Source organism: Perissodus microlepis, chromosome 6 (assembly GCF_051167445.1).
Source record: "Perissodus microlepis isolate ML-2025 ecotype Zambia chromosome 6, ASM5116744v1, whole genome shotgun sequence".
In the NCBI taxonomy this organism is placed as follows: Eukaryota; Metazoa; Chordata; class Actinopteri; order Cichliformes; family Cichlidae; genus Perissodus; species Perissodus microlepis.
The window spans coordinates 12009655-12024322 of NC_140466.1; the positions used below are offsets into that span (position 1 = coordinate 12009655).

The 14668-nt window shown below is 39.0% G+C and overlaps 2 protein-coding genes across 6 annotated transcripts in view; both read right to left on the bottom strand.

The window, feature by feature from the left end:
* Window positions 1-7747, bottom strand: part of pnpla6 (patatin-like phospholipase domain containing 6) — a 32003-nt gene extending 24256 nt beyond the window's left edge. For all 4 annotated transcript variants that reach the window (XM_084930803.1, XM_084930801.1, XM_084930802.1 and 1 more), the window contains exons 1-3: window positions 7639-7747; window positions 2953-3041; window positions 372-425 (exon numbers count right to left, since the gene is read on the bottom strand). In XM_084930803.1, the coding sequence (XP_084786929.1) occupies window positions 372-425; window positions 2953-3000 (102 nt within the window). In that variant the 5' untranslated portion in view covers window positions 3001-3041; window positions 7639-7747. The remainder of the gene's footprint in view (window positions 1-371; window positions 426-2952; window positions 3042-7638) is intronic.
* A 526-nt stretch (window positions 7748-8273) lies between these two features.
* On the bottom strand, window positions 8274-13915 carry LOC146385197 (ATP synthase peripheral stalk subunit d, mitochondrial-like). 2 transcript variants are annotated; one of them, XM_084930805.1, is made up of 6 exons: window positions 13830-13915; window positions 12455-12585; window positions 10921-11017; window positions 8883-8954; window positions 8547-8609; window positions 8274-8458 (listed from the first exon to the last, which is right to left on the bottom strand). In XM_084930805.1, the coding sequence occupies exons 2-6, from the start codon at window positions 12574-12576 to the stop codon at window positions 8327-8329; spliced, it is 486 nt and encodes a 161-aa protein (XP_084786931.1). In that variant the 5' UTR covers window positions 12577-12585; window positions 13830-13915; the 3' UTR covers window positions 8274-8326. The 2 variants fall into 2 exon arrangements, with proteins under 2 accessions (XP_084786931.1, XP_084786932.1); XM_084930806.1 differs by lacking the exon at window positions 8883-8954.
* Window positions 13916-14668: the final 753 nt, after the last annotated feature.

Sequence of the window (14668 nt, forward strand, 5' to 3'; positions counted from 1 at the left end):
ACATCAGTGGTATACATTATAGTATTTACAACAGTAAAGTATTTATTTACTTGGATATTTTAATATTAAAGATATTACCCAAGTAATATTTTAGTTAAAGTATTTGTGTTTTCTAAAAAGAAAAAAAAACTAAGTTGAGGCCATTAAAAACAAATAATTTTATTTTCAGTTTTTCATTATTTGTTCATTGTTATCAAGGTACATATATTACCAGCAGTAAACATGGTTACACCTACTTGAGATGTATTAGGTAGTTTCTGTTAGTTTTCCAATTTATTTCCAAGTGTATAAATCTACAGTTCCCTTACCTGTGTGACAAATTGGCTGTTGAATGAGACTTACTAAGACATGAAATCAAACTGGATGCTCACCATGCTTGTTTGTAGTTCCTCCTCCACAAAAGTCTTGATGTTATCAAACCCGTCCTAATGTAACAAGAGAAGACACAAACAGTACAGTCAATCAGAAAATGAAAAACAAAACAAAATAAAAAATGTTTTAGGTATTGGTCCCAACCAACTACCGGCCAATAACCTGCCTCAGTACCACATGGAAGCTCCTTTTAGGCATCATAGTGGCTAATATGAACAGGCATGTGGCTAAATATATGAGAGGGGCACAGAAAAGAATTGGCAAGAATACCAGAGGGGCGAAACACCAGCTACTGGTAGAAAGAGCAGTTGCTTGCGATTGCAAGACCAGACTGACCAACCTGTGCACCACCTGGATTGACTACAAGAAGGCCTATGACTCAATGCCCCACACCTGGATCCTGGAAACCTAGAGCTGTACAAGATCAACAGGTTCCTAAGAGTCTTCCTCGGGAACTCAAGGGGGATATGGATACCGACTACGGAACAGGGGAATTGTAAGCCACCTCCTCCTCACCTACATTGATGACATCAAACTGCATACCCACAGGCAAATGGAAGCCATGAGAAGGATGGTAGGAAAACCACAACTAAAAAATACCTGCAGAGAGTAAGGCAGGTCCGGAGGAGTCAGCTGAATGGGAAGAAGAAGATCCAGGCAATCAACACCTACATCCTGCTAGAGATTAGATATCCTGCTGGGATACTAAGCTGGCCAAAAGAGGAGACAGAAGCCATGGACATCAAGATAAGGAAGCTCGTTAGTATGCATGGAGGGTTTCACCTCAAATCCAGCACCCTGAGAGTTTATGCTATGCAAAAAAAAAAAAAAAAAGGCTGGGGACTAGTGAGCTTCAGAACCACTGTCCAGGATGAGACAACAAACATCCATGATGACTGCCTGCTTAGTAAATACCTCAGTCAGCAGAAACACAAGAAAGAAGAGGAGCAAGGACAAGAACCATGATGGAAGGACAGGCCCCTGGACGGTATATGCCACCGGCAGATAGATGAAGCAGCTGGCATCCAGCAATCCTACCAGTGGCTAGACAGAGCTGGACTGAAAGACAGCATGGAGGCACTAATCATGGCAGCACAGGAACAAGCTCTGAGGACAAGATCCATAAAAGCTGGGGTCTATCACACCAGGTAAGACAACAGGTGCAGGCTGTGTAAAGATGCCCCTGACAATCCAGCATATAACAGCAGGGTGCAAAATGCTAGCAGGTAGGGCATACGTGGAACACCATAACCAAGTGGCGAGATGGGATTTTTTAATTCTTTTTTTTTTAAAATCATCTCCTAGTATGAAGCCCGGGCCTGCAGGCTTCAGTTCTGAAGTGCACTGGAATGTGAGAATGCGGAATTTGTCCTTGAGGAAGGACTGCCTAATGCACATGAAACAACAGTCAAAGGAGATGAGAATGCAGCAACTCATCTGATCCTCTTCACACTTTGCCCTTACCATGTTTCACATAGTTACAAACTGATTACCACACAGAGTTTCACAGTTTTGGATACTATTAATAGACTCAGGATTTCAGATATAAAATTATTGGGCTCACAGGCAATATATTTTGGCTTTTCTTTCAACTAAGGAAATCTTTATTACTTAAATTAAGTAATATCAAACTCAGCACTTACTTTTGAAATAAAGACTGTCAGTTCAAAGAGTTTGAAAAGAGTGCAAAGATCTTGTGGCCAAGACAAGCTTCTTTATGTGTCTTTATGTGTGTGTGTCACTAACAATCCATCAGATACCATATTGCAAGAGTAAGAGTAATAGGTGCTGTCTGACAGCCAGACAGTAAGACTGCATGTCCGTTATCAGTCATTATTGATTACCGTATGTTTAGCTAAGGGTTATTAAGCAGTAAATGTCTTAAGCTGGACACGTCACTTGACACTCACTGATAGTGGAAATTAGAGACGGTAAGTGCATGGACAGCATGTGCACATGGAAATGCACTACACCTGCAGACTTAGAATAAGAGTTCAAAATATAGTTCAGAAATCAGTGAGTTGAGTGTGGAAAGTGTACATGCATGTGCATTTGTCTCAAAATGACAACTAGGACAAATCTGTCACTGTGCATGCATGAAAAACCATATCCAGCTTAGTCTACACACTCTAAAGCTAACTTTGTTTCAAATGAAAGCTCAAATTGTGCACCACTAGGGTGGTCAAGAATGACCAAGCTACAGACAGACAAACTGGTGATGGCTAACCAACGAGACATATTAGTGGTGGACAAGCAGATGGCTCTAGTGATGTAAACGTAGTCTACACACTCTCAAGCTAACTTTGTTTAAAGAAAGCTCAAATTCTGCACTAGCTGAGAAGTTTTAAATGGACACTTGTTTCAAGGTCTCTTTCTAAAACCTAAAAGTCAGCTTTTCATATTTTTGTAAGCACAAAGTTATGTGCTAATACAAGTCACCAGCACACCGTTTTCTACTGGCAGGTTGCTGTGGCTTATGTTAATAACCTTGAAGCCTGTTTCCACATTAGGATTGTGAAAGACTGCCCATCCGCTGGAGCAAGGACACGTATACAAATAAATACTGTAGTCAAAACCAACCTCTTGGCTGTGACCTTCACCCTCTTGTTCGGAGGTACTCTGTCCCATTGTAACCCTGTTTCTTCATAGGGATGGTCCATCAACAGCCACTGAGAACAAAGATAGATATGCATACTCAACAAAAAGCTATTTTGGCATGGCACGGTATGAAAAACACAGGTACATACTTTCAAATTATGGAGAGGCAAATTCTATTTAGCTGCTTACTGTGATTTTTCCTGTTAACACAAGTCAAACATATCTTGAGCCAACATGTTTAGCAAAGCAAAGTAACTTGTTGAAAGTCAACATAAAGCGTTCTTTGACATGTTACAGTTTGGTAGTCTATGCTGCCCAGCTGAGTGAGAAAACCACAGTTTGTACTATCAGGAGTATGAGTGTTACTATGGACGTGCATCCACACAAACAAATTAAATAGTTCACAGCTGCAGAAAAAAAAATAGTGGGGCAGAACGAGCAAATGTAGTTCAAAGACAAAGAAGTTGTTAGCACACACAGTTGCATAAGAGAAGAAGATTTCTCAGTCCCTAACTAAAGTTTCTGGATTAGCTGTCTAACTGCATCTATTCTTCAAAAATCGCTTCAACTGCACAGAAGAAAAGGGATCCAAAAATTTGCATCCTACAACAGTATATTGCTGACATAACTGATCCAGGCCTTTGTCTTAGTTACACAGAAACACGGCAGGCTTGCTAGATAACAGATAAACGACTATACAGGTAGTAACTCATTACCCCCTTTTCACCTTTTTATCCTTTCCCATTCATCCAAATAGGAATGATTTTCTTGTTGCTCCACTAAATTTGTGCCATTTTTAACGGGACATTACATGATGATGAAATTTAAAAAATTAATTGATTAATTAAAAAGGCAGAAATGCTGGTTGACAACAGCTTTGTGTTCGTTGGGTTTGTATCTTAGTTTTCGTGTGTTTACGAGTGACTGCATAAGTGGAGAGGTTTTTTGTTGTTTTCTGTTTATTCTTTTGCACATACAATTTTCCTTTAACCACTGCCATTGTACACTGTAGTATTTTACCTCCCCAGAGAGATACACACTGAGCAGTAGGAGATGTACAAGTTTATCCAGGCACATACCACCTAACTGCCCACGTCTGCCAGAGTACAGACAGATTCAGCTGACACAGGCATTTATTCTATAGCAAAAACAACAAGCTCACTGTCTACAGACAAATAAATAGCGAAGCTGACTGAGGTCAACCAATTACCCACTAACTCTAAAGCCTCGAGCAGAAAGTGATGCTGGAGGTTAAACAAGCAGATTCTATGTTTGCTAAGGGCATACAGATTAGGCTGCTGCACAAAGAGGAAGATGCCTATAAAGAAGCAAGCATCTTATGGCTAAGAAAAGACATTACAATAACAATGCTGACCCTTTTTTCTGTTTTATAAAATCTTTTGGTATTGGACAGTGGAAGTTATTGGAAGTTTTGATAAACGAAAAAGAAAATATCTTTATATCTTAACAAATTATAAAATATATTGATAATTTTTAATGTGACTGGACTATAAAAACAATTTTGAAATACCAAAGCCTTTTATCATTTTCCATAATAATAAAGAGCTGCAACAAATTTTGTTTATATTGAAACACTAGCATTAGTAAATCATCCTAACTGAGAATGACTGTTTTTTTGTGTGTTTGTTTGGATTCCTACTTGAAAAAATAAATAAATAAATAAATTAGACACTCAACACTAGGGATGGCACCGGTTCTGACATAAACGGTAGTAACCAGACCGAAAAGCAGCGCACATTTCGGTGCTTTATTTCGGTGCTTTTTTTTCCTGAGACGTCATACACTTTGGATTCTAGCCAATCATTTTACCTTTTCCGAGGATAGTAGGCGGGCCCAGGTACGTACGTTCTTTTAGAGCAGAGCTACAGAATAAAAAGTCTGGCTGTACTTCACAGCAAAAGATGCAAACTCAGCAGCCTGCAACAAGTGCTTTAAGGTGATACTGTGCAAAGGAGGCAACTCCTGGAATCTGATGAAACACCTGGCGACGCATAGCGTTTTTTTAAAAGCCGAGAAATGCACAGTATTTCATAGCTTGCTGCGAGACCTCACACCGTGCACATCTACTGCGGGAGTGGTGCCTGTTATCGGACCCGGAGTTAGCAACATCCCCCAATGGTGGCAGACACTCCCTTCACCCTGGCCAAAAAGGCTAAAATGACCAAAGAAAAAGTGGGAAACAGCTAAACATGAGAGGTTTTTAGACAGAATTTGTGTTTTTTCCATTGATTAAGCACTGCTTCCAGCCAAGAGTGATACCATATATGCTCTATAGCTGCAGAAAAGGCTAACATTGTTATCTTTTTACAAAAAAACAGCTAAACATGAGAGGTTTTTGGACAAAGTGTGTGTTCTCCATTCTTTAAGCACCGGCACCATTTCAAAAGTACCGGTTTGGTACTGGTATCGGATAAAACCTAAACGATACCCATCCCTACTCAACACACCTTTAAACTGAGTTTGGATTATATTTTTCTACAAATACTGACTGTTAAAATTTGTGCAACATACAGCATGTCTCGATGTTACCAGCAATTGCCTAAAAGTTTAGACAGGATGTATACAACATAAACTGCAATCAACAGCAGCTTTCTCCTGTGCGATTGGTGACTGGGAGAGAGAGATAGAGAGGCTGGACTGATGCATGGATGAAATTCAATCTGTGAAAAACAGAGTGGAGTGTTGTGTTACATGAAGTAACCCTGTGCATCATAAACAAAACCACAGAACAGCATGCTGCTGCAAAGGACACACAGAGCTACAACACCGCATAGGAACATCTTTAGCATTTCCTACCAAAAGGCACAAATCTTGGGTCCTGGCATTTATCTGGATGTTACTTTTACATATACCAGCCACCGAAACCTTGCTGCAGACCAAGCACACCCCCACGTGCCCTCCATACTGAAAACAACTACTCAAGAACTGGAGGAACACAACAAAGGATGCCATGGTAACCTGGCCTAATTTAAGAATGGACAAATAGACGAGCTAAGAATGGACTGATAAAGTAGTCCCATGTGTTGCAAAATCTTTTTTCAGCCAGTGCATCAAACCTTGCGTAAATCCAGACAAAATAAAAACTGAAACTTAGAGTTACACTTGACACTTCACTCAGCATAGTTTTAAAGTGTGGCAATAGCACCTTTAAGAAGAGTACAGGATGATAGACCCAAAGGAGATAGTATTCACCCTCTAGCCTCCAAGCAGTGCCCCTCTCCATGCAGCCCTACTCCTATTGTTCTCTAGGAACAATGAAGCCAGTGTTTAACCCACTATACACGGTCTGACCTGGACTGACTGTTAACAGAGTACTGACTATACCATGAGATTCATGGTAACAATAACAACAGTTTGGGCTTTCAAGGTCTTGTGATGTGTATGGTTGGAAACTCTGACAGATGATAAAAAGATTCCAAAGTGGACTGAACTATCACTCTGTATCTTAATGGTTAAATAGTGTATTTAAGACAGGTAAAGGGAAACAAAACAGTTCTTTTGTTGTTACTTTCAGCCCAAACTGGGATTTTTTTTAATAAAATACAGGCAGCATAGAGCCCTGACACATGCAAACTGCAGCAAAGCAGTGACCAGCTAGTTATATTGTACCGATCTGTCCAGTGTTTTGCCTGTATTTGAGTATTAAAGCCCTTCTCGCACAAAATATACAGTTTAATATATTTAGGAAGTGTTCTGTTAAATTGTGGACATGCTAACCAGGTGCAGGAAAGCTACACGTGACTGTGAATTTTGTTCAAAAACAGTTCATCAGCTGCACGGATTTATGTTCACATTAGCCTTATTGTGCTCTGTCCAGAGCCTGTAAACATAAATATCATATTAAATTACACTCCTGCTCTTCAGGGGGCGTCTTCTGACTACATCACTGCCCACTGTGTGAGGATGACATTAGCTCGTGTTTCCATCCAGCTAAAACTGCTCTCCATAATTTGAGCCCGAAGCGGCGCTGGTTTGCTGACTCTGGTTATTTGGTTGCGTTGTAAACAGACCATGGTGGTGAGGATTCACCTTCAGTACATTACAAAAAAGTGGAGTTTTTACAGTAAGCTTTACGACATTTAGGTAGCTAGTACACACCAGCAGATGGTGTTTTTATTTTTTATTTTGTCGCAGTAGTGTACCGTTAGCTAGCAAACACTCACATGAAACCAATCCCGAAGACGACAGTGGCTACATAGATTAGATTATAGTTAGGCCTCGTTTAGTTCTTTCAACTTGGAGAACCGTTTATTATTAGTATTAGTATTAGGACACAGCCGATAAGCTGAAAGTAGAAAAATCTTTGCTACCTTCAAGGCAGAGGGCACCTGACAGATTATTGTCACGGGATAATGTTAGCTAGCTGTCGTTACCGGTTTTCTCCGGCCATTATTAATGACTTGGGGGTGCAAGAACTTCTAACCATCGTAAATACGATAACGGGCTTGGGTTTACAGTTCGTCTTTTTCTGACCTCCAAAAGAGCAATGTGACAGAGCTATAATATTAATATCAGTGACACAGTTGAAGAGCTATCTCCGGTTTTCACTACTATCATTAAATAAAAGCCTCGTAAAATTATACAGTCGTCTACTAAAACATATACCAAACTCATCTCTTTAAATAATATAGGTATAGAAGGATTTACCTAAGCTGATACACTCCGGTCAATCGTCACGTACAGTCAAGTGAAACACAACGGAAATCATCTTCAATGTAGCCCCTCCTCGTCCAAGTCCGCTAGACCTCCGTCCAATCAACATTGGAGATGTTGTCAAGTCGGCCCAATTAAAATACAAGACTGGGCGCTGGCCCAGATCTCCCGCCCACATTTATGTAAATAAAAAATCTGTGTCCAATGAGAATTTAGAATAACTAACCAGGCGACCCGTGATTGGATAATATTTGGAATGATTGACAATAAGACAACCATCACTCGCCTTTGCCGCGGGATACACCTTTAAGAATGATAAAAGTGTTAATAAAACAATCAAACCTCAATTAGTTCCTCACATGTCCGTCACTTCCGTTACGTTTAAATCTGTCATTAGCTATATGTCATTTTCGGGAAATCACTCTCTGTCTTGACATTAAAATATAGTACCTCGTCGAAACAAGACGGCCGTTATTTTCACCCAATACCTTTTACTGCAAGTAAAACTGAAGCAACGTTGCCCTCTCGTGGGAAGTACCTGCAATTTAACAAAGTGCTACTTTAAGAGAGACAACTAAAATACACATCTTTTTTTCCACACACTAATAAAACAATGAAGACAGCAAAGGTTCGCCCTTAGAATACATAATCTTTATTGTGAGGTCAGTGTCAAGTAATGAAGTTACAGCTCTGCAATGGGCTTATGGGGCCAGTACGGGTGTTTGACCTTGTCCAACTTTGTCTCGGGGAAGACGCTGTTGAGGTCCTCGATGGTCATCTGATCGAAGGGGATCATGTTCTTAAATTTGGCCAACTGAAAACACACAAAGCAGAAAAGAAGTTTTTAAACACCATAACACACTCATGGTGCATTTCAGCAAATAAGCCAACTACTGTCTCACCTCTTCTTCATACTGAGCAATGCGGGCCTTGGATCCTTCAATGTAGGCTTGTGCACTTTTGTTCTGTTGGAGAAGAGTGAATTATGAATTTGAAAGAGCAAAAAGAAGAAGAGATTTGGGATGCAGCTCCCTCTGTTTTAAATGTCAATTTGTGTTTAAACACAAATTTTGTGACCTTTGGAAAATTCTTTGCACATTTACAATTCTTATTATTAAAATATGTACACATGGTATGGCTGCCAATTCTTCTTTCATCATTACAGTTTCCAGATAAAAATGTTCTTACTTTCAAGCTAAACATGCAAATACATTAATTTGTTTGATCTCGCCACTTACAGCCTCAGCCTCCTGCGCAGTGATGGTGCTTGTCTGTGTGTCAGTGGGCTCAGGAATCTGCAGTGCTTTAAACTGTGTGAAGGAAGAATATAAAAGTAAAAGATAGAATTTAATAACACAGGGAATTTAAGCTCTACTTTTTGTGTCCCACTCAAAGCTAGTCTGAGAATGTCAGACTACACATAAAAATGGATAAAGCATTAATGCTTCCTCCCATGGTAAAAAACTGGGAGTTGGGAGCCCCATGTTATGGCAAAGCATGTGCTAATTTTTTTTTTTTAATTATAGGCAATAAAACCTGGAATCTAAGGTATTTCAATTGCAGGATTATTTTGTGCCTGCAACACGCTTGTTTTTGAGACCGGTTTTGAGTGGATTGTCCTGCAAACAAGGAACATGAGCTTTGGAGAAAAAAACAAAACAAAACACTTTCTAAAAGTAGTGGGTCCTGACTCGTTTTCGTGATCTGTTAACTCACTGTTATATGTAAAAGAAGGTTTTCAAAATACTCTATGCTGTGAAAAACTAAGTACACTATTGATTGAATAGCCTGTAGAGCCACCTTATTAGTAATAAGGTGAAGTAATCATTTTACATTTGTTAATGCACAATTCTCTTAATGTCCCACTGACAGCATTTTGATCATTTTTAGGTCTGTACTTAGACTGGGTCACTCCAAAGCCTTGATTTTTTTTCAGATGGCCTCACGTTTGACTCCAGAATACTTTGGTAAACACTCAGTGACTGTAAGACATTCCGATCCTGTGGCACCAAAGCAAGTCCATATCATTAGCCCTCCACAGTTGGTATGAGGCGTTTGTGTTGATATGCTGTGTTTTGTTTTTGGTAAATGTGAAACTGTAAATTATGGCCAAACATCTCCACTTTGGTTTCCTCTGTATAAAAGGACAGGAGTCATGTGGTTTGTTACGATGCAACTTTCCAAACTGAACTGTTCTTTTTAGAGAGAAGAGTTTTTCTCCTGGCAGCCTTTCCAAATAAACCATAGTTTTTTGGTCTTTTTCTAACTGTACTGTCATGAACTTTAACATGTAAACATGCTACTGAGGCATGTAGAGTCTGACATGTAGCTGTTGGGTTTTTTGCAGTTTCTCTAAGCACTGCACGCTCTGAACAGAGTGAATTTGCTGGTCCTCTCCTGTGAAGATAGTAGGATTGTGTTAATATGACACTGAAGTTTTAAAACTGTTAAAACTACTGCTTTAATTGAGGTTTTGAAGATATGTGGCCACCAACCATGTGACTTAACTTGTGACAATGCAGAGTGAAGTAAATAAGGCTCCAATCACACAGATCTAAAGACTGGTCTGCTAACCATTTGGCAAGCACCAGTGCCCTACCAGGAATAAGTGGTTGCTGGAAGTTGATGGCTGTCACCGGGAAAATGACTGTGCATGATGTATGAGAAATCTCAATCGAGGTGGTCACACTTGTTATTTGATTGGTTAATCAAGCACATTTGATTATACTCTATAAATCTGTCAACAAAATATTTTCAGTGCAATCAAAATTTCTCCTGTGCAATAATTGAATATTTATTTTATTATTGTTTTTAAATATGTACCACTGGCTTTATATTCATTTATTTATTATACTTGCCTCTTTTTAATCTTTATACTGATGTTTTTTATGTCTTTATGTGAGCTTGTGCAACGTAATTTTGTTCTGCATTGCGTCTTTGAGGTACTGCTAAGTGAAAGCAAATCTTGAATCTTGAATTAGCAGCACCTGACTGCCACTTACCCTCTTATTTTCAATGGAAGATGTAAGGGTGTACTTAATTTTTCACAGGGATTCATGTAGTTGTGTGAAAACTGATTTGATTTTACAGCCACTACAATGGGGCATTACAGGCCAATCTTTCATAAAATGAAAACAATTTTAATTATGTGGAAAATTTTCACAGCAGCTAGACACAACATTAAAAATGCCACAAACAACTTTTTAAAAATGGCATTCTACACATGCTCTATTTGGTGCTTTAATATTGACTAATAACCTGCTGAGAAAAGCTCACCTTTTTCTCAAACTCATCAACCATCCCGGCTTTGGCCACTGCACTCCTGTAGAAGCTCCAGTCAATAGCCACAGGGTTTTCTGGCAAGGAGGCTAGCCTGGTAGGGAGGAGAAGAGCAAAAGAGAAACCCAAGTAGATGATATTTAAGGTGCAAAGAGCAAATAAAATGGACAACAGAACTGTTCACAAGTTGATACAAATGCAAAATTTGCTTCTAAGAGACAAATTATTGCAACCGCCCACTTTAATTATTATAACGATGGGATAAATTGAAGTCTGCAAAGAATAATGTGACAGCCGCATAATTTTCTATTAAATCTCTAACATAAATTTATTATAAATTTATTCATTAACTTGATGTCATGCAGTTACTAAGGTGATGCTTTTTTTTTCCTCTGATGTTTTTTATAATCACTGGAAACCAAAATAATAACTGAGATTAAAATGAAATTATTCACCCAGGCCTTAGTCTGCAGGTTATACAAGATGACATGTCAACTTGATCAATCTGTTTTCTACTGGCTGGGTGACCCAGTCACTGTTATTGCTGCTCTCCATGTCATTAAGCCATGTCTTAAAAAGAGTTTCTTGTTCCAACACTTAACTCCTTAAGCCTCCCACAAACACGGCTCTCTCTACAACCACAAATAGAATGGAATTAAGCAGGAAACATTGCAGTTTAAATAATACATCCCAGTGTACTACAGTCAGTTGTTTTGTACTACTGATACTTCCAGCATCAGTAGCGCACAATGTGTACAAGATGAGCCGTTCAAGCAGCAATAATTAAGATAAATATCTACCATTTGCACTATTTGCTGTGTTCTTTTGAAAGCAGAAAACACCTTCTTTCTACTAAAGCTGCAGCGATTGATTGATTCGATTATAAAAAATTCTCGACAAATATTCGATGCTTCGTTTAACACTCTGTAGCGTGCTACTGTCGCCATGAAAAAGTGATGCATATTTGCCACTAAAAACATATTCAGAAGCTGCATGCGAATAAAAGGTTTGACAACATTAAGCCCAGGTAGCCTCCAGTTTTAAACAAAAACACTGATAACACAATGGCAGCAGTGATGATGATGCTGGCCCAGTTTAACGTGGAGCCAGAGTGTTTTTACGCACTGCAAAGAGGCGGAGCCGTTACCATTACGGTGAGCTCAGGTTTAGTGAAAGAAAACATGTTTTCTAACATCCGAAAGATCTGCACAGTTCCTGTGTTCACCCTTAAATCTTTACTGGGAAAACCTAGCAGGAGTACTTCATCAAAGCATGTGATCAACAAACTCTGATGTTAAGAAAAGCCAAGTTTGCGGCTGCTCAATCCACAGACGTTTGTTTTACATTGGGAGAAATCTGCAGTAATCCTCCAGAAGTTGAATTAAAACAAACAGATGACCTGTTAACTTAATCTGATTATTGAGAGTTTACTTGACTGGGTAATCGACAGATTAGTCGATTGATAGCTGGAGCCTAATTTCCACACACTGGAGATGATGATGTATAACATAGTGAGAGGTGTATATCATACTTGGCAGAGATGCCATCACTGCGAGTCTTCAGTGCATTGAACATGCCACGCTGGTTGGGTGGAACTCGCTCGGCAAATGCCACCCAGTCAATGGCCTTCAGGGCTACACGACGGCCTGCCATCTCGACTGTCTGAAAACAGAAAGGACATGTTTTTATTATTTTTTTTTTTTTTAAGTATCGAATTAAAATGTCAACAATCATCTAGACAAATCTTGTCAACATGTGTTTTGGTCAATAATTAGTTTGTTTGTTGAGAAACAAACAGAAAACAGTAAAATCGTCTGTTGATGAGGAGAATACCTTCATGAATGGTTTGAGGCACCACAATGAGAAGACTACTTTTATTTTACTACTGGATTTCAAAACTTACGCAAGCATCATACAGAAAAATCATCTGAGAACCTTGTCTTTCACTCCTGCTGCCATCCTTCTGTCAAACATTACCACCAACCCTGCACACTTCTTCGCCTCTCTCGTACACTGTCTGTTGCTTTGGTTGGTTGACCCCAGGTATTTAAGATTCACCAATTCCTTAGACTAAAATCAGAATAAACTTAAATATGTAAGCCTAAAATTTTAATATGCATTTCAAATGCATTTGCATCACGTAGGTTAAACATAAGGACAAATGAAAGGCATATTCCTTACTCAAAAATAAAGATTGAATGTATATGATTAAGGAACGAACGGGTATACAATTATTTTCATGTTTCCTTAATTTATGCTTGCATACTGTGCGTGGCATTCAGTGTATAAAACCCGATTGAATGGAATATATAAAATATAAAATTGAGTGTCTAGTGATTGCAGCATTTGGAAAGACATTTGCTTTTACATGAAACTGACAGATGAGGAGTACCCTACGTTGTTAAATGAAATAACTTTCAGACAGTAAATATATATTACATGTTCACTTTCAAGTTTATGTACGCCGAGATTTGAATAAAATACTTCAACTCAATGTCCTCATTTCGCTGGACCCAGAGGTCCAGAGTTTCTCCTGGTCCTCTGGGTCACGGTCAGACAATATGAAGCCTGTTGAAGCTAAATAATTGTTGTGTCTTGATGAAATACACCCAAGTTATTCGTAGCGCGGTTTATATTTTTTAAAGATAGTTGCAGTGGCACCGTCCGTGACATTTTGCTCAATTTAAACACTCAAAACCGGCCAAAGGTAGCTAACTCTGTTAGCTTGCTAGCCAAGGTCAGAGGACTCCGTCTATGACGCCGGGACTTTGACAAAACACGAATGTGGCCGGTCAGGCTACTTTTCCATCTTCCATCCACCGACACATGCATGACCCCAACTAACCATTATTTAAGAAATTATTATCAAATATTCTTTCAATCAGTCACCCCTTCTCTGTACTCACCTCGCTGCAGTGTTGTCTGTGACAGGACGGACCAACGGAAGAGCCTTCTTCATCAGCGCCTTGAGCCGCAAATCGGCGCCACCGCCCTCTGCTGGACAGGCTGAGCAATCACAGCCTGCCTTCATGCGTTTCCTTTTCTTTCCTTTTTTTCATTTGCAAACTTTCGCAATTATGCGATCCAGCTTCTATAAGCCAACTTCTAGAACTGTGGGCTTTAACAGTGAGTAATTATTAAATAAATAAACCCTAAATCTCACTAACTCTAAGCCTTTGGTTTCTGTTTCTTTTTTTGTAAAAAAGAAAAGAAAAAGAAAGAAAGAAGGAGGGTCTAACTAATTTAATTGAAGGCAGATTAACAAGAACAAATTAAAAATTGAAGAAAAACAGGAACTTTTGAGGGTTTGGTTCAATTATGGGGGAAATGTGTCTATTAACTCTATATTCCAGGTAATTATATTGGCCTTAAGAGTTTACCAGTGTCCCACAAGTGTAACCAGGCAATAAATGGAAACAATAAAATGCATCAATTCCAAAACCAAAGCCATCATTAAAAATGTGAGATTTTCCCAGAAACGTGGCGCAATTGGTGCAACCTGTAGGTTTCTGTCATAGACAGATGCATGTCACTTGGTTACTTGATGTGCGCAGCAAAGACAAAAGGTTTCCTTTATCCTTAAAAATCCACATCATCTGCGTCGGTCGTGGGAAAAATGTGTTTTTTATATTTAAAAGTAAAATAAAAGTGTACTATCTCCAATAAACTGTATCATCGCGACAAATTGAGATTTAAGTAATCTTTTTAGGATTTACAGACCAAACTGTTTTCACTTTAAAATGTA